Source organism: Alligator sinensis, unplaced genomic scaffold (assembly GCF_000455745.1).
Source record: "Alligator sinensis unplaced genomic scaffold, ASM45574v1 scaffold809_1, whole genome shotgun sequence".
Classification (NCBI taxonomy): domain Eukaryota; kingdom Metazoa; phylum Chordata; order Crocodylia; family Alligatoridae; genus Alligator; species Alligator sinensis.
The window spans coordinates 424,136-445,081 of NW_005841956.1; the positions used below are offsets into that span (position 1 = coordinate 424,136).

The 20,946-nt window shown below is 44.6% G+C and overlaps 1 protein-coding gene across 1 annotated transcript in view; it reads right to left on the bottom strand.

The window, feature by feature from the left end:
- Window positions 1–6: 6 nt before the first annotated feature.
- Window positions 7–20,946, bottom strand: part of FAM155B (family with sequence similarity 155 member B) — a 68,799-nt gene continuing 47,859 nt past the window's right edge. The window contains 2 exon segments of the mRNA XM_025200110.1: window positions 7–6,885; window positions 8,499–8,670. Coding sequence (XP_025055895.1) covers window positions 6,473–6,885; window positions 8,499–8,670 — 585 coding nt within the window. The 3' untranslated portion in view covers window positions 7–6,472.

Genomic DNA, 20,946 nt, shown 5'->3' on the forward strand with positions numbered 1-20,946 from the left:
ACATTCCTCACATGACATGCCAATAATTGAAGGCTATAAATCAGGACCATTTGAAAGGAAAATAATAATTTTAGCTTGTGTTAATTAGCTATTGTTATCTTCCTACTGATATGCATTAGATTCCTTTTGGTAGGCTAAAAGATTTTTGGCCATGTCTTGGCCATGTGAAGGTGGCTGTCCTTCATAACGCCTATGGAATAAAAATTCAATAGAGATTTATATTCTTGTTTTTAGATTACAGCAGAATGGCTCAGAAAGTCTACAAAAGGATCTTATTTCCTTTTATATTGCATAGATTTCCATACAATCCTTTTAAATTTCTGTAGAATTCTGTTGGTTTTACCCCTAATAAATTCTAATAAAGCTTTCCTTCCAGCTAGATAGAGGGGTGGCAGCTAGGTGTCAGATTGTAATTTGTTACCAGTTACTAAGTTCTTCTGTGTCTGTGTAGAAATATGTTAGAAAGCAAAAAAGAAGTCAGAAAACCTCTGAGTGACTGTTCTTGACAGAAAGCATAATAGAATGTTCCCCAGTCAGTAAAAACAGCCACAATAATTTAATCTAAATCACTAATCTCTAGCTCAAATGCAGCACAAGACGACCAGGATGAGGAAAGGAAATGAGGGGTATTTCAAAATGAAAGGTGTCACTTGTGCCAGTGAGCAGTGGAGTAACTAGGGCTGGGTGACTGGGGCAACTGTCCCAGGTGCCAGCTGGGGCGAGGGGGGGGCAGTGAGGGAGAGAGCAAAAAAACCCTGCGTTGCTGGTGATCACACTCTGTCTGGAGAGACCAGCTGTGTCACTATGTTGCGGACAATGAGGCACCATATTTATTAACTAGAAGCTCTGGAATGTGATCAGTTCCATTAGCGAAGGGCTTTTTGAGGGTGCAGGGGACAAAGGGAGATGTTTTCTGGGTGCTGAGTGGTGATGACAGAGCTGTCGTGACATCTCCCACTGAAGCAGAGAAAAAACGCATTCAACAAAAAACACTTCAAGATGCTTTCCGAATGTTGCCAAGTTATTCAACATGGTCTGCTGTAGTTGTCAGGCTTCAGACTCCTTCAAAATGACTTACCCAGAGCAGAGCCTGGATAGAGAGAAGTCTCCATGGGAACTTTTTGCTGGGGGCTGCAGTAGATTTGTATTTTCAGAGGAAAGAGGTTCAACTAGTGATTGATTCCCACTGGAGGACACAGCCTTTTTTGGGAAAGTGGAAGGAGAAGTTCCTTCCCTTATTTTTAGAGAAGTTATGCAACTTATACTTACTTTGAAGTACACACCACAAAACAAATACCCATGTCAGGGAGAAAATAAGTAGCTTCCACCTCTCAGCACCTTTCTCCCCACCCAGTCTGACCTACCATGCTCTTCTGCTGTTTCAGGCCTGAGTGTCTCCCAAGTAGAGCCTGGCAACCATGTCAAATTATGTGGTGGAGGCCATGTAATGTGAATGACTGTCCACTAAGCACTGTATATTCCTTAGCAAGGTAAAAACATCCTAGTGAAGAGCTCCCCACACTGACCCGGACAGACACTGCAGGGAAGAGGAAGCTCTTGGTACCAGAAGGTCAGCAAGGTTTTACTGCTGCAGAAACAGGCTCTTTCTCAGTGGAGAAGAGATTGTTTTGGTCTCTGAAGGGGAAAAGTTGATTTTACACATTGATACCAGTGTTTGAAGTCTCTTTCTGGGGTAGCGAGTCCAAGACACTGGATCAAAAAGGTAAGTAAACAGCCCCTTGGTTCTGCACTCATAGCAAAGGAAGTCCACTCAAATAGATTTAGCCGTGTTGTAATCTGCTTGCGGAAGTGACCCTGCCTTTGAAGTCCATGTTCAGTCCTATTGCGGGAGGATGTATATGAATGCATTCTGTAGAGATCCATATGCTTGTCTTATAGACTAAATTCCAGGGCTATAGACAGCATTGTTATAATGAAAATGATGTAGGCAGGCTTTACTAGGGCAAGATTACAGTCTCCTCTCTAGACTTCTACTGGGAGGATGCATCCATTCCCATTAGAGAGAAAATTAGCACAGACAAAGGTTTCTGATGATGGTAATACGAAAACAAAGAGAAAATGTTATCAGCCTGCTTTATAATGATGGAGTGTAATAAACATACCTTCCAGCTGCTCAATTCTGTCCTGAAAACTGCTCACACTGGATTGATTTAACTAGACTGGCAAAGTTTTGAATACAGCATATAGTGTCCTTACACTGCAGAATTTACTGATGACAGGCTAGACTTGTTAGATAGAAGAATGCATTCCAAAGTCTGTTCTCCCAATCACACTAAGTACAACGGACAGTCCTGACTCCGTTATGCCAATAACGATTCTGCACCAGGCTTAAATCACACCATCCTTTATGCCAGGCACATGGGATGGCCTGCACGTTGACTTAATAATAGGCTCTGACCTATGAATCTTACAGGAGGCTGTAAATTGGACAAATATTTGGATCCTATTATAATTCCACACCAGAACTATCCTATAAAGCTTCTTTATTTATCATGTAGTTGCCTAGCATTCAGCTCACTAAAACTGCCCATCTACACACGGTAGTTTCATGTGCCTGCAATTTTGTCTCTTGCTATAGTTAGGCCCAGATTTTCAAAAGAGCTTCACACCAATCTGATCCCACTGCTCTCAAATAACTTGCTGGGATGTAGTTAGTGACCCATCCACTCCAGACAAGCAGTCCATTACCACCTACCAAATAAGGAAGGAATGTTTGTACATCTGGAAACTGAAAGAATGAGAAGGCTGACCACTCACATTGCAGTGTGTCCCCTGCCCCACTTCTCTGAAAAAGTGGGTTTCTCTGCAGGACTGGGCCCTGATTTAGACTGGGATGGAGATCAAAGCAGGAATCCTTGAGAATAGCATCCCATTCTGTTCTCACATGGGATGGCACTTCTCACCACAGCTTTGCCACCTTGAAGCTAGAAAGCACTCTCATGTCAGGTATAGTGATATGTGGAAGGAATAGAGCAAATGACAAAAGGACAATGGTTAGGTTATAGGTATCCTGAAACAGGAGCCTATTTTGTTTTTGGGGAAGGGGTAAAGCTTATCCTCTGATACTTCATGAGGCAACTACATGTCCTAAAGTGCAGAATCTATTCCAGCAAAGTCCTCCACAGCTTCCTTGTGCCCATCCCATGGCCACAAAACACTACCTACTCTATTCTCAGTTTTAGAGCACTGAGCTTGGATCTAATAAACACCTGTCCCAAAAAATGCTGGCAGCCTCTGTCAAATTCTCTCTCTCAACTTCAGGTTGGACCTTCAGGCTGTGATGGGCCAAGTACCCCAAATAGGGGGGTCTGCAACTGGATCACATAATATACAAGACTGCACAAAAACTCACCGTGTGTCATTACATGGAATCCTGTTATCATATGACATGTCTAAGATTCCTGAGTCTCATTTATCCTTATACCCTTTTCCACTGCTCTGGTAGTGCTGCGAGTGCTTCAGGTAGGCATCATTACTTTGACATGTATTCAGGTTCCTTTACCCTGCCTTTATGTAAAAAAGATTCAAGAAGATTACTGTCTGCTGCTTCTTGCATGAAGAGGCCCCTCATGCACAAAAAAGTATGATAAAAAAAAGAGGTCACTATGCTAAGTTGCCAGTAGCTGAACCATAGCCAGAATGCTGCTCTGTCTGCCCTGACAGAACTCAGAACAAACAAAGAGCAAGTTTGGTGGCTCAGGACCAGAGCTGATATGCTGTACTGACCTACTCTGCCCTGTCCCATTTTATTGTTAAAAAACTGCACTCATCCCATCCCTGCAGCAGGCACTGGGAATCCAGTAGCTATCTGGTAAGAAAAGCCTACTTTCCTTAGACATGAATTAGAGTCTTTTGTCCTGAGACAGCAATGTGGCTCTACTGCTTCCTGTGGCTGAACTGTCTGCCCTAGTTATTCATCACAGCAGCCACATAGCCTGGTTTCAAATACCAAAGCAAACAAAGATGTCCAATGCAGACTTGCCAACCTGCTGCACATACTAGTTCTCAGATCAGAGTACACAAATGTGCAAATACTTATATGCCATTGCAGATACCTAATAGCCTGTCCTACCTACTGTGGATTCCAATGACAATCGAATCTGTTCTTCAGCCCCCTTCACCTGCCCAGAAAAGTAGTTATGTTAGCCTTATGACATAGTGCCTGATAACCAGCGGGGAAACTGTGTTCACAGGCTGGATACTTTCAGGACTGGTAACACATGAAAACTTATAATATTTGAAATCATGCTAGAAAACTGAGATTCAAGTCAAATAAGAGTCCAAATGTTCCGCTTTTTTCAGAGCCTCCTTGGTCTAGAAATAGACTCTGAAATGTCAGAAAAATCAGGCTTTTCCATGCAACTTCTAATATTTCCCTCTTCCAGCCAGATAGGAAGTAGCTTTTCTCTCAGCATTTTGCTTATTTCTGCTTCAATCCAGCAGAACTTAGAACATACAAAAAGATTACAAATCTTGAATGTTAAGCATTTCTCTGACCCTCACAGAAGTCTGGGCTTGGCAGAAGATTCAATCTGATTCTGATTTTAGTTGGGTTACTTCATCTGAAGGTTAAAATCCATTGGGCCACTAAACATGGTAAACTGTAGTATGGTACATGGTAGCTGAGTGGGATCTAGAACCAGTTGAAAGGCTTTAAACTTTTCCTTCTGCTGCAAATGAACCATTTTAGATACATACTAAAACCCTCCAGGTCACTGTGACCTAGAGAGAAAGACAGCATGTAACTGAATACAGAATGATTTTCTGCTTCACATTGCCAGTGTTAAATGGTGAGCTCCCCTTTCAGAGGGAGATTTGATCTCGTTCATGTTGAGCCCTGACCTTCTTTCAACCCTGATTCATTTATTTTTCTGTTTCCATCCAGGACCCCACATATTCCTTCCTAACGTTATTCGTTCTTGCATCAGCTTGTTACAGGAACACCACCATATAGCATGAAAAGAACCACTCTGGAGATGGGCCCTACTTTATTGTAGTTCAGGTCTGGGGCAAAACCCAGCAAATCTAAAGCAAACCTAGAGGAACTCCCAGCTAGGAAGGGACAAAGAATGGGGCTGCCCAATATCCCAAATTGCAACCCAGGCTGAGTTGTGCTGACTGAGCAGGACTCCCAGAATCAGCTGCTCTAGGGTTATCTGTGGGTAGGAAGTGCTGGGTGCAGTGCTATAAACTCAGTCTCTCATACCTGTGCTTTATTAGCAGATGATGCTCTGTGTGAGAGACCTATTCTCTATGGACTGGATTTCTCCAGTCCCTGCCCCATATCATGTAGGAGTTTGTCAGTGGGAAACTTGTAAGAAAGCTGCTTCTGGCCTTTTATCTAGTCATTACTAGCCTTGACCCCACTGCAAATGAATGCAATCGCAGTGCCACCCACTGTGGACAACTGCCCACTGTGACCTGACACAAGTCTCCATCAGTTTATGCACCAAACAGGTGGCCTGCGCTGCCCTCTTCAGGGTCAAACAAGAGAAAAAAAAGCAGCAAAGTGCAACACTAGGAAGCCTGAGGATACTGTGTCCTGTTCCGTACCATGCCCCATCCCTCCCCACCACCTCTGGCAACATCCACAGGGGACTTTCTTCATGCTCAGAATATTAGGGCAAGAGGGGGACAGGGTCAGGCACAGAAGGAGGGTTGACTGAGGTAAGAAAGCTAATTAGGTGAATCACGAATGGTGCACACAGTGCAGCGTAATCCACCTACAGCCCAGGAACTGAGCTTTAGCAATGGATCCTATCTGTAGGCAACAGAGTGAGCCTTACACACCAGGGCTGCCCAGACAGAGGAATGGCACATTAAGGACCCAAAACTGTCCCACAGAAAGAAGGAGGTCGGGAGGGGGGGTGGTTGAGAATTAACTTGTATTTGTTTTGGGGTGAGATGCAAGTGTTTGGGGAGCTGTTACTGCATACATCACCCTAGAAGCTTTGGGAATAGAGGATAATGAAGCTTAAAAGCTGAGAAGAAAAAGGAATCCTAGAGAAACCAGTTTCTTCTATGCTTTGCACCAAAGTATCCAGTGGGTGGGTAAAGCCTGGGTGCCTCATGAAACACCTCTCAGGTGGCAGGGAGACTGCCAGCATTCCAAAGGGAATTCTTCCAAAGGGACCCTTCTCCCTTCCCTGTCCCTTTCCCCTTGCCATACCTCCTTTGCGCTAGCTCCCAGTGCCTCTACGAGGCAGGATGCACATCACTGACAGGCTGCTGCTAACCGAACCCTTCTCAAAGCTGAGTCCCGCAGCCCTGTGCGCATTAGAGCCTCTTCATCACGGGGATGCCCCGCGGCGAGCAGCTCTTGGGGGGTGGATGAGGGTGTGTGTGCGCATGTCACCCCCAATCCTGTGCCTCCCATTGGAGGAATAGCATGTGCCCCCCTTAGTGGGAAAAGATCCGGCATTCTTCTTGGAGGTCTCCTTTTCCCTCTGGGTCACTCATCTCTTGTTATGCTCTCATCCATGGCAGGCAGGGCCTCCAAACTCAGCCCCCTGCTGGCAGCCCCCCCACCGCTGTGCACGCTTGAGAAGGACACCATGGTGTGGAGAAGCATAAGGACCAGGACACATAGTCTGATTTTGCTGTTGCTGAGGCGAGACCCTGCAGACACTGGCAGCAAAGATGGTGGGTGGGGTTGGTGGTACTGATGGTGGTGATGGTGGTAGAGGTGATAGTGATGCTGCTGCTGGTGATGAAGGTGGGGGTCGTGGCGGTGGTAATGGAGCGACTCTGACTCCGTGGATTTGGGGGATGTGTTGTAGTTGCTGTCTGGTGGGTGGTCACAGGAGTCCCATTGCACATCGCAGCATTTTGCTTCCTCATTGGATAATTGGTTCTCTAGCAACCCTGGCAAGACATAACAGCAAATGATGGGAATCAGTGAGGGTGTAGGGCAAATTAAAAGGTATATAGAAAGCAAAGCCCCAGGGTCTTCTAGAAAGTCCACCCAGAGCAGTTCTGCTTGGCTGCCTTGTACTGGGTGACTTTTACCCTAAGTAGGACCCTGTGCAACCTTCCTGTAGATTGGTTTCTCCTGGGACCAAGACCACAGACCATGTTCCCACACAGAAAAAAGCAACAGAGATCCAGGGCCACTTCACCCCAGGACAAACAACCAAGTGTAGTGATACTCTGGGGGGACAACTGTGGGTACCCCAGGCTGCATATCAGATCAGGTCAGTCAGGCACGGAAAAACTGTCAGGAAAACTTAGTGCTGTTAGCAGGTTGTGGAATGGTGGACGAAAGATTTGCTCTACCCTACCTTTGCTCTTCCCTGTTGCATGGATGGATGAATAGAAGATTCCAGTCTCTGAGCACCTTCCACCAGGACTAAACAAATGTTAAAAAAGGAAATCCCATGACATCCTTTAATGTCAGTTAGCATCAATAACCCCATCAAACTTTAATCCCATTGCCTCACCAAATTACCCCTTGATGTACAGTAGGAGTTAGGATTTTTTTTCATTTTTTGTCCTAAACTGCCATGCAGTACAGATGGATGGAGTATCTGAAGTGCAGAGTGAGGGGAGTGGGGCTGGCTATCGACAAGCACTCTCTGCCCCTGCTCTGCACTGGAGCCAGCTGTTAGTGAGTGAACAGTCCTATGTACTCTGCCTCTGCTCTCCCAGAGTGCCACCCCTGGAAGTGGGAGAGAGTGAGGCCTCCAGTCTCCCACTTCTATTGGGGTGTGTGGAGACCCTCAGTCTCCCAGCTCTGGGGCTCCTGGTTCTCTGAGGGGGACATGAAGTCTCCTGGTTCTAGCAAGGGGCACTCCTGAAGAGTGGAGGTGGAGTACACAGAAAAGCACTCATCGACAGCCTGCTCTGCTCTACTTCTGACCTCCGCAGAAGGCGAGAGAGCAAGAATCTCCTCCGTGGGATGCTGGAGGACCAAGCCCTCCCCTGACACACTCCATAGTACATGTGCATGCAACAGGAACTGCTTCATTTTGAAGCACTTCCAAATAGTAGCTGTTTTCCCAGGGTTATTTTTGGAACACTTCTGCCATTTTCAGAGCACTTCAAAGGGGGTGTATGCCTATCTGCTTGTCCCCTGAAGTGTTTCAAAGGCATCTGAAGTGTACCAAATGTTACCTCTGTCCACACCTATGTAGGACTAAAGTGTGGCTGCTAAACAGCAATATTTAATTCCAGGGACAGCTATATTTCAGTAGTGAGCAAAGTGCTTCCTGTCTTCATATACTGGATCAAATCCTCAACTCTTTATGAACATGTGAAGACTTCCAGATTTGGTTCATGGCTTGCAAAATACTATAGGATCCTTCTGGGCAGAAGACTCTAGAAAAACTGAATGCGCTATTCCAACATGAGTTCAAAATCTTCCCTTGTACCCCACATGGTTGCCTACCCATTTGTCTGTATTTTCTTTGTTTCCTATGAAGTATAGGTGAGAAGACACTATTTTGGGGATGCCTGTCCTGCTCCCATGTCCTTCTTACCCGTACAGATGAAGCCAGGCAACCCTCCATAGATCAGCTCATCATTGTCAGGTAACACAAAGGGGCACCTGGTCTGCACCTCCAGGCAGTATTGCTTGCATGGAATCCGGTGTTGGCACTGCTGTTGTGTCACATTGAAAAACTCGGAGCAGAGCCAGGCCTTGTAGACAGCCTAAGGGAAGACACCAGAAGAGGCAACATCACATCAGCAAAACATCTGAGCAGTCACTTGATAATCTTGTTGTTTTGTTTTTTTTCAGTGAGGTGAAAGAGAGATGAGAAGATCTCTTAGCTTACTGTTAAACCTCAAAAATGTTTTGTCAGTACATCATGCTTATTTACTGAATTAACTGGTTCATTGAAAGCAAATTTGAAGGTGTTAAAGATTGTAGAATTCAACTAAGAACCTAAAAAAAATCACATAAGTAAAACAAATTACCATACACACAACTGTCCTCTACTGATAGATCCCAAGCCAACATAACAGGCCATAGTGACCCGGAGAAGGTTGGTGGGTGCAGAATTTCACTTGCTACTGCCTGCAAAATGTATTAAATTGTTCACATGTTCATTTTATGAACAAGGATTTGAAAGAATGGAGGATTGCAAAATAGGCTGGAGTAGCTGTTGGAGATAATCCTACAATAAAACACTATGTTAGCTTGGTACCCAGCCCTACAATAATGAACATGTAGCCTAGTGGTGGGGAGTACAACTAACCAGCACAGAAGGTGAGCTGTAATAAAACCAGGGTATGCAATCTAGCACTTATGAGCAACCTCACAACAAAGCAATGCTTGATAATGTAATTGAAAGGCACATGTATTTGTGTAGATCTGAATAACTTGCCAAGTTCCAGATAAAGTTATCAGGAATTTTGATCCTCATGCTTCATGGTAAAAAATAATCACTAACTGGATCAGGAAAGAATTTACGTCTCTAACACTGCTGGACAATGAGAGTCCTTGTTGGGGTTTTATACCTTCCTCTAAAGCATGCAATTTTAGCTGCTGTCAGAGACTTGATACCAGGCTTGTTGGATATTTGGGGTCATTTACTTTAAGAATACCAATATATAGACAACTACTGGAAAAGCTGCACTAGCTCCACCCAGTTGGGACACGTGGATACTACCAATCTTGCCTTATATTTTAATGAGAGCTCCTGCGCTGTTAGACCTGCCTCTGATTTCTCCTTTTCTGCCTCGGTATTAAATCTGCTTCAACTTCTGCAGCAGGGTTTGGCGACCTTTTCAGAGCACAGGCTGAAATAATTTAGCTTGGTTCAAGGTGGGAGGATGCTTCCAACCTGGCCATCTTTGCTTCTCCCTGGCACCAAATTGCTGCCAATGTAGTTGCAACCCAACTACTGCTAAACGCCTCAAAATCCCCCAAACACCAAAATGCTATTTAATTGCCCCACCACTGAAATGGTGCCAGTATCAGTATTCACAGCAACAGTGCTATTTCATGTGGTTCAAATGGACAGCTTTCATGCACAACATTGCATTCCACAAACATTTTCCTGGCAAGTAAGTAAACAGTGTTTTGCCTGTAAGTGTTCATGTATATACTCAAATAAAACATTTACACTCACCTGTAGTTGGTTACAGCTGTACTTTGCAAAATCCCCTGATTCAAAGGCTAGCTTGTAACTTAGATTGTGCTTGTGCCTGCCTCAAATGGTGTGCGATAAGCTCTGGCTTTAAAAAAATTTTCCAAGAGGAGTTGCTGCTGTCAACAAGCCTGAGAAGTATAACCAGGGCCTGCTTGCTCCAAAGAAGACTAAACCATTCAGCAGTGGGGGAAAAACTTAAAAACTGGCCAAGGGGGTGAGCCTACCCACTATGAGAAAACAGAAAGATTTGTTAATATAGCTTTTCTCTTTGTGAAATGGAGGGAGGGCTGATCTCTTTTCATCTGAGCATCACTCAGTTTTCTCTTGCCCAGAGCTCTCAGTGATTTGGGCAGTCAGACACAGCCAGACAGCAGCCTTCAGCAGGCCTTTCGGTTTCAGTTAAGACTCCATCTCTGCCTGCCTCCTCACTTACTCTGCCCCATCCCTCTTTCTCAGGCATAAGCACCACGAGCAGAAAATTAGCAGAGTCTGTTCCTCACATTTTTGGAAACAGACATCCTATGTTTTTCACAACAAATAGTTAATCTCCTATTTTAAAGAAATTCATAACAAGAACAGAGCGAGAATACAGCATCTCTGACACACTTCCAACATACATTGCGGTACTGAGGCACCAGTTACAAAATTAAAACTCAAGTGAAGGACCACGTCCAACTTATTCAGTGATGTCAAATCAAAAGGTTCTCATGGAGTTGGGGGGCATAAATTCCTCTTTGTGGGTCCTTGGCCCCGTAGCCCTGGCAGCTAGGGGTCCCCTTTGGCAGGGCTGGGGGGCCAGGGGGCTATGGGTGAGGGGCGTGGGGCACCAGCAAGGCTGGGGGCAGGGGGGAGAGGCATGAGTAGGTCCGGGGGGCTGTCAGGGAGGAGTGAGCATCTGTGTTCTTAAAAAAAAATGCTCTTTAATGGAATCAGCTGGTTAACAGAAACAAATCACCATTTCCTAAAGTGATTCCAAGAAGAGGAATCCACTGTATTTATACTAAGTGGAACAAGTACATTATGTGAGATTGAGAGCTGAGAACCAGCTCTATGGGGATAGTCATTTGGAAGGCACAAGAAGGTCAAGTTCATGTTGGTTTTACCACACAAACCAAAGCAACTCTGAGTTAGAGATGTCTGGAGATGGGCAGGCCAGGTCCATCCCATCCTATAGTTCTGCTTTCTGGTTCTTAATATCCTGTTGTTTAGGCAGAACCTTAAAGAGATGGTATAATTAATTTCAGTGCAAAGCAGAAGTGTCTGCAGAAGGCACAAATGTCTTCAGTGGCAACCCAACATAGCTATATCTGAGTGAAATTCCTTGTCTTATCCTGCAGTGTGGGGGATATCTGCCTTATCATTTCTCCACAGCTTTCAGAGCCTGCGTGAGTGAGGCTTCGCAGAGCAGAGTGGAGCAGTTACCGGCAGGCAAGCAGGCAGGCATGGTTAAACCTGGCCAAGAGCCATCGTAAGAAATCATGGCCCTGACAAGCTAGCTCAGAGGGACATTTCCTGCCTCTGCTAGTAGAAAGTGATTCAGCGACTGGCTGTTGAGTGACCCCAGGGTCAGCATTTACAATGTGTTGGAGGTTTCCCTGAGGAAAGATTTAGACTAGGCTCCTACCAACCTTCCACATTAGCACAGGCTCCAGCAGCAATAAGAGCTCCCACGGCAACGCACAAACTCTATTAGTTTGGAGCCCTGGGCTGTGCCAGAGGCTGCATTATCCCTTTTGTTGTGAATGAGCAACAGGCAGCAACAGATACGTAATACAAAAGGGCACAAAAGTCCTACACATCCCAAATACAAAAGTTTTCCACATTATTGGGGCTGTTGAACTTGGTAGTTGAAGTGACTAATGACAGCCTAAATGCTTCACTATAGCAGAACAGCCAGAATCACCGGCAGAAGTATAACCTTGAGTTTGTCTGAAAGTAGCCAGAAGCCCAGTCTATGCTGGACTTTACCTGCACCACTGCTACTGACAACACCCAAAAGGTCTGCTAACCTCATATGCCTGGTTTTACCTTTGCTCCCAAGCCCTGGTAGGATGCAATTTGATATTTTAATTGATTTTCCTTTGGATAGAGAAAATTTGTACTGCAGGTGAGGATGAGGCACTAGCTGGGCAGCTCTGGAAGCAGTGTCTTTCCTTACAAACACAATATGAATGGCAGCAAAGTGAGCATTAACACAAACATTTCCCTGATAATGTCTATTTTCTAAAGGGGACAGCTTGAGGACTGACAGGGAAACAGGAGGGTGTTGCAGCTTGAGGATGGACCGTTCACACCAATGGATGTACAGGAAGACACTCAGCAGGAGAAACTATAGTAAGTGTGATTACTTTTTCTATTGAGATAATCTCAATTTCCACCACTGGCAGCAAGGATTAGCCATTTCTAGGGACGATGAAAACATATACCATTGTGTTAGGTATGATATGAGGGATTGGGTGAAAAAGACAGAGAGAATACCATTTTAAGTGCCATCTACTGCACTGTAGGGGTAAGAAGAAACTTTCCCTAGTTGCATTTTATCCTGTAATAATCTATGATGGAGACATTTGTGCCTTCTTTTGCTTCATCTAGTCCTATCTCACCAAAGACAGAGTGCCAGGTTTGATCCACTGCTGCTCTGGTCAAGTTTGGCAATTCCTTTGGCATCCCTAAAGTGCTTTAAGGGTGCATGATGCTTTATGGAATGATTAAGTGGCAGGTCTCTGTCCCAAGGAGGCTGTTATCTCAATTATAAGATATATAACAACAACTGAAAGACGAGGCTGAAGGAAAGAAATGGTTCCCGTGCTGAAAGGCCAACAATGAGATACATTGATAGTCACATAGACATGTTACCACCTCTCTCCTTAAAAATGTAGTATAATAAAGTTTAGGGACAGTATCCAAAATGATGTCACAGGGAGGTGCTGGGAAGTAATAACCAGCCAAGGAATACATGGAAAAACTGGGCATCTTGGCAGAATATGAGATAGCAACAGACTCTGGAGATGGATCATAAACTAAATCCTCAGACAATAAAAAAGCTCTCTCAGTGGAGCTTTTAAAAAATAAAATATCGTGTGCTGCTAGGAATCTAAATGCAATTTCATTACTCTGATGCTAAGGAAAGATGTTTTCCCCATTTTTTCCATTAGAGGGCGCATTCATCCCACTGTATCTTGCTCCAGCAAGACTCTATAGGGTCCTTCAATTCTATTATTAAAGCAGGGGAAGAAGAACCCCCCCCCCCCCCAACATACAAATCAAAGTAGACAAGGAGGATGAAGGGTCATTACTGTACACTATTGCTCAGACGTCAGGGTTCAAATCCTGACTAGGTCACAGGAAAAAAAAATCTGTCCCTGCCTTAGAGAAGTTGTTTTCTATTACATTCCTACAGCATTTTTCAGCCATCCCAGAGTCCTTAATATTCAAGGAATGGAGCCTTAAGCATTACACACTGGGTGTCTTTCTAAAAATATGTTCTAATTCAACCCAAAGTTACTGAGTTAGTTGCAGGAGTCATTGTATAGTCCCTATTTAGATGGAAGTCAGACTAAAATATCAAAGAGGTTCCTTTTGGTGTAAAATGATTTAAAGATTTATATTTCTGGTAAGTGACTCCACAAATTAAAAAAAAAAAAAACATATAGGGAGACTTTCTGTCTCAGTTCTGTTCTTTATGTTTTTCCACTAACTACTATAAGGTATGATGGGTTTTAATCCTACTAAATGATATGGGATTTTTTTTTTGTTAAGTGTGATAGTCTTATCTTAATCTTGTAAACTCTCTCTTGTGTAAACTGGCATGGGAAACTAGTAGTGTTCTTGCTTCATTAATCCATTTATTGCCATTAGAAGCTGCGTTACATCTACTGAAGAGGTGGGAGAGAAATTACAATAGAGAGCCCACGGCTAGTACCAGGCTGCTTGATCTGATAGTGGGAGCAGATTTAACCTTTTTGCCTTGAACATGTCCTGAAGCAACAACTGGAAATAACAGACAGGTCTAGATGTTAATAAAAGCTCCAACTATATGACTCTAGCATTGTTGTTGCTTAGGAAGCTTTCTGGTTGTGTCTTCCTCAGCCTGTACTGTGTGTGCGCACGCGCATGTGTGAGTGTGTGAATGTGCGTGTGTGTTATGCATGCGGCGCCCATGAGCATGCATACTCATTAGAACCCAGCTGTTCCCTGTGCACAGAGCAGCACGTGGCTGGAGAATATAGGAAATGTTTTGGTGGCTCAAAGTTGGGGGTGCAGGAAGTAGTGAATAGGTGAATAGTCATAGTATTACATTTGTTCACATGAACTCTATCTAATAGTGCACCCACTGGCAAAAATCAGGATCTGCTTATGAATGATTCATGACCAGGAAAAAGGGGTTAAATTTGCAATGAATATCATTCGCTGTGTTCACTATGACTAATCTGACTAGCTCTAGTACAAGGTGTCTCTCCCACCATAAGCAGAAACAGGTGCTGCAGGGCCTGAGAGTCACAGGCAGAAGGCCTATAATGTCAACCTCTGAGAAAGTGTACAGAGGCAGTAAACAGCTCAACAGCAAGTCGAGGCTTTGTTGCATTCTGTTTCCCTTTGGGGCTCTACCATGGCTTCATGCTGAAGACCGACAGAAAAGCTGCATGAGGATTCTTAGGCAAATGAAATAAATGCTGCAACGTAAATATTCCACAAGGACCTAAGCAACCCAGCCGGCATCACCTGCAGCCCCAGCAGCAGCAGCAAGGCCTTCTCATATACCTTTATGGGAAAGACAGACCCTGTGGTGGCCAAATACCCCAGACAGGACATAGAGCCCTTGAAATCTCGATGGCCTACCCTATCATAGAGTCATAGAAAAGGTGGGCTGGAAGGGACCTCCAGAGGTCATCTAGTCCAACCCACTGCCTGAGGCAGGATCATCCGTTTCCAAACGATTCTATACAAATTGTCTAACCCAGCAGTGGCCGACCTTTTTGGTCCGCAGACCAGATGAGTGGTCCCAGGTCCATCCGTGAATCGGAACTCATCCATGGCCCTGATCTGGTGGCTGGTGCTGGCCCAGCCTGGCTCTGATGCAACAGTTTAGGTATGGCCTGGCCAGGAAAAATGCAGTTGGACCAGAAGCACCTGGCTGGGGCCTGATGAAGCCACATGGGAATGGGGTCCTATCCCCCCATGCAGGACCCAGCCAGGGCTGATCCAGTCCCATGGAGCTTGGAAATTTGGCAGTAGGGGAGCAATGGCAGTGTTAATTGCCATTGCTCCCCTATTGCCAAATTTCCAGATCGGTGTGGAGACCCAAGGACCAGATTATGTGGCTCTGCAGGCTGGATCAGGCCCAGCATTGAGCACCCCTGGTCTAACCTATTAGCAAAACTACAGAGTGAACCTGAATGCAACCACAAGACATAACACCCTAATCTGCCACAGGTAAAGCAGAGGGACCATGGTGGTCAACATCCTGCTGCTGCAAAGCTTAAAATAGTCTTGAGAGATTCAAGGATCGAAGATCCTAGGCATACACAGCCCTGAGCTAGGCCTACTCCTGCCTATCATGCTGAAGGGTTTGACTGAGAAGGAAGAGATGAACAGGGCCATTTAGGCTATATCCAATTCAGCCCTCACAATCTGGGCAGGATTGTTCTCGACAGTCTGTTTTCTAGGACTTTGTTTAGCCTAGTATTAAATGTCCCAAGCAATAAGACTTTCTCACCTTCCCCTGAGACTATTTCATAGCTGAGAACAGTATATCTTACTGTCTGGAGTCTCTCCCTGATATTTAACCTATATTTTCCTGTCCATAAGTTCATCTCCATAAATTACCATAAATTGTTCTTCCTCTCGATGTTTACACATATCTAATATTTGTAGATGCTTTGTATTCCCCATTTAGTCATAACTTGGTGAAGCTATATTGATCCTTTCACCTTTCCCAGCCCTTTAATCATTCACGGCTCTTTTCTGAACTTCCTTCAGTTGGTCACTTTCTATTATTAAAGCACCCTAACCACTGGCAGGAGCTGACAGGATGTAGGGACCAATGTATGCTAGCAAGGGCATAACACAGGTGAAGTCTGTTTCCTCTGCACTACAGCTGAACTGGCCAGTTTTTGGTCTCCTTGCAGTCACATCCAGGTTCTTTGCCAGACTTTGTCTCCCACTCTCAGTTAGTGCTTGCTGCCTAAGTCCATATGAAATCGTCATTGGAATTGTGGCAACCAATAACTTTCTACAGAGCAACCTTTTCCTTAACAGACGTTAATGCCACAGAAATACCCTAGACCCTGCTGGAGTTTTCTTTTGGGGTTAGCCGTATTGGTCTGTGGCTATATGATAGACAGAGTCTTTCGGTTCAAGTTGATATCTTTTATTAGACCAACTTGGAGGTGGGTTGATGTTTCTAGGACCTCCAAGTTGGTCTAATAAAAGATATCAACTAGACCCTGCTGGGGCAGGAATATTTATGGAAGACCATTTGGTGCTGGTGGCAAGAGAGTCTCCATATCCCACTTGTGAACAAAGACAGGAAAAAGCAGGATCTTAAGACTAAGTTCACCCTTATAAAACTCCAAGGGAGAAATCTATGGGAAGTGGGACCCAAAGTAACCTTCCTCTATGAATCTTCCGGTTAGACTTCCTATCTGAAATGCAACTGAAGCCTCTTGATGACTAACATCTGTTCCTGTGACTCACAAAAACACAGCACCTGCAGTCTCAGAGTTTGGGGATAACAATACATCTAGAGCTTCTAGCAGGAACCAGAATCATTTCCTGGTTGTGGTAGCAGGTGAAGCAACCTGAATCTCATAGGAAGGAGACATTTTCTCTCAAAGAGAGCTGAGGCTCCTCTGGGCATTAGCAATGGAGACATCTATTTGCTTTCTCCCCCTCTACTTTTGAGGTACAGAGAAGAGCTCTTTTCTTTCTTCAAAAGGCTCGTCTCGCATTGAATGCTCCAAACTCACAAATACAAACCAAATCCTAGCCAAAACATAGCCTGCTAATGAATGAGTGCTTCTAGGGCTAACTTCATAGGATACTTAATGCTGATGATCCTCCCTGATGATGGAGAATCATGGTTCTCCTTTCTGTCTTTCAGTTCCCTGTGGCTATGAAGTACGTACTGTATAAACGCCATCACACCCCAAGGGCACTCCTCTCCCTTATGCTCTCCGAGTCTGATACTTTCTCACCTGCACGTATTTGAAGGAGGAGAACCCAGCTGTGATTTCTGTGGGTATTTAGTTGGACATGCCTGGTGCAACATGTGATGAACATCTCCTGTTCTTGGTCAAAAAATAAAGATGGCAAAGGGCCACTGGCTAAATACAGCTTGTGGCTTCCCCTCTCCTGAGCCAACATGACTGTCATACAGCCAGCTTTCTAGGACTAAAACACACAGGGAAACACCAGTGTTTTCCTACCAAACACCATATAGTCTGAAAAATATCCCCACGCCACAACATTATGTACAAGAAAAAAAAAGCTGCAAAGATTATTTAAAGTAATGACTCTTGTGACTTCAGCTTTTCTATTGCTCTGGTTATCTCTGAACTTATATACTCCATAGAGACTGCCATTCTTTCACTATCAGGCAAGATGGGAAAGAAATTGGGACAGAAAGAAACTAATTCTCCAGTGAAATCAGTGAGAAAGACATAGCTATGTATACTGATTTGACATAGTTGTTTTACATTTCCTTCAGGTAAGTGAAGCCAGGTTTTAACTAATATTTCTTTATTGTCATTGTCAGATAGTTTTCAGGAATACCAGGTACAGAAAAATAGCCTTCAACCCTGAATAGTTGTGCACCTAAGATCTCTGCCCCCATTCCTTGCTTTAACAGCTCAGAAGTCTGACTAGACAACTCCCTCAGACCGTACTCTGTCTTGCTGTTGGGAAGAGGGAGAGACCACAAAGATGCATTATTTATTTGGGAGGAGGGAGGGAGGGTCAGGTTATCTATTTGGACTTGAATTTTCCAGACACTGTCTGGCAATAATATAAATTATGTTACAATGAAACAAAGTTCCTCAGATTATCAATATCCATCTAGCTATCCGCCTACTGGTTCAACAACACCTAAATCTGCATTCAGAGTCCAGGCCTACCTCATCCTATTTGAATTTCTCTCATGACCTGCCTGTTAACAAAGAAATGGCAGCCCCCAGGAGATATGTTATAACTTTCATTTAGAGTAAATATCATACTAATGTCTTTTTAAAGCAATTTGATAATTTTTGATACAGCCCCAGTTGATGCTGATGCTTTGGAAACATTGGTGTTTTCCTTTAAACTACTCCAGTCAGATTCAGAGAGCACTGATCATGGATTGGGACGGAAATACATCTTTGGGATTCATCCCAACAAGCCCCTTTAGTACCTTAAAGAGGATGCAGATCCTGGGATAAACTAGATACCCACAGGGAGGATCATCTGTAATTAAGTTAACAAGCTGCTGTTTTCCCATTAAAACAGGAAGTAAGGCCTAGGAAATTTCCTCTGGGAAATCCTGATTGTGGCTAATCACCCGGGGGGGGGGGCTGGCCCAGCTGGAACAAAACCCTTCTCTTTAATTAGAGATGGGGGCTCTGGTCATGGCTGCCATGGCAACCATGGGCCTCTCATCTGCTTATTGAGGAAATAGGATTTGCAAATTGAATCGGGAAGATACAAGGGTTGGGCATATAACAGGAGGGACAGGTAGCCAGCGCCACGGTAAAAGATAATGAAGGGAGAGGGGGAAGTGAAGAAACTTTCAAATTAATCCCATTCAGTTCAGAAAGGTAAGATCCTGCTGCTTCCTCTTTCAATAACACAGTATCTAAATGGAAGCATTTATTTCACCAATTTGAACTTCAAAATAAGAAGAACTGAGCTGCAAGTGACCCAAACCCACCAGCTATCCATCAGGCGCTCCTCCTAAGTGCGGCCTCTGCACTACAAATACAAGCCATAGGGCGCATATAAGAGATGCCTTAGGTTAGGGACAGACATTACACACAAACCAGTTTAAGTGATCAGAAACTGGTTTAAACCTGTAACAGAACAGATGTTCAGTGCACATAAACCAGTTTGAAAATGGCTGAAACCAGTTTAGGATAAACCTGGTTGAATGTAGAATCAGACTTAACTGATTTGGGTCAAACCAGTTTATGCAATATCTGTCTCAGACCCCTTAACTGCTTTAAGATAAACCAGATTCCCCCAGCATCCCGGCATGCTCTCTGGGCTGGGTGGGGCTCTCTGCTCCACAGCAGGGCTGACCCCTCCCCTCTGCTCCCTGGCTGAAGCTCCGGCAGAGACTGCAGGTACAGAGCATCTGCCTGGCTTCCCCCTGCTAAGCAGGAATTATTCCTCCCACCCCTCTGTTTTATGTAAACACCTCAGCATTAGCTAGCAAACCACATGCTGGCTATGGTCCCTGCTGTGGGAAAGGACAAAGACAGACAGGCTTCTTGGAGCTAATCAGCAGGTAGCTTAATGTCCTTCCTTGGAAAAACTGTTTAAGAAGAGCTCCATTAGTTAATGAAGAAAGGCTTTGTTTTCTTAATGGGTTGATAAACACTGAGTTAGGGGTGATAAACATTCCTTGCTGGGCTGCTTAGGAGGGAGGAATAATAAGAACATCCTGCCAGAGCCTAGCCATGCCCCCCTCAGCTCAGCCCTATGGAAGCAGGGAGGGCTGCTCTAGCACCCTCTGACTTCTAGGTTGAGCCACTGCAGGTATATGCCTGCATTTCTGGAATGAAAAGGGAATGTCTATCCACCTCCAAATCGATTCAGACTTTGCAGTTTAGACTAACCTGCAAAGACTGAATCAGTTCAGGCCCAGGCTTTTTGAATGTCTGTCCTTAGCCCAAATGTGTTCTACTATGCATTAACGATTAAGGGCACCCTCACGGCAAAATATGTGTTAATGTGCTAATGTGCAGTAGAATTAGTCCATGCACTATGCAGCTACTGCACCTTTATCTAGTACCTTATATTAGAGGTTCTAAACATAATGCGCAGTAGCAAAGGCACATTAATGAATGTGTAGATGCATTCATAGTGTATTTAAGATGATACAACTGGTGTTTTGAAACTTCCTGTTAGCAACATCCTATGGTAGGCTCCATGTAGAGGCCATAAACTAGCTACCAGTTGGCTACCACTGGGATCATCAGACAGTGGGTGCATCTACACAAGATGTTTACTGTGGAATTGCCTGATTAGCTCTACAGTAAAGTCTCAGTGTCTACACGTGCGACCCTATAAGGCTGCAGTAAACTAATTAACTCTGCGTAATTTAGTGTGCTGCAATACAAAAGGGTGCTTCAGCTCAGGGGCTGCCTGCCGGCTGGCCTTGCACTGGAGCACCCTCATGTCCCAGCCAGCCCCTCCACAGCACATCGGAGCAGTCCCGGCTGGCAGGCTGACACCCTAGCCCGCTCCGACCCAGCTCAAAATGCTGTGGTGCTGGGCATACTGTGCCAGAGTTTATTGCTTTGTCCTAATTGCATGTGTAGATGCACCCTGTATGAGCTTCGTCACAGGATATTGAAATAATGATGATCTAATGATCGGCCCAATATATTTACCAATGTTTTATTATGTCTAGTTTTATACATTCCATTCTTTGACTCAAAGGAAGAGCCACTGTTAGTGGAACATCACATCCCACAATACCTGGACACCCTGGAGGGTCTCCTGCCTTGGCCTAGCTTTGCTTTACCATGACACAACACTAGGCATCATGGCAGGAGCCTCTGGTTTTGTATTCAATCCCTCAGCGTGTCCTTGGTTTTTTTCCCCCCCTTCAGCTGTGCTCTGGACTGGTAATTCA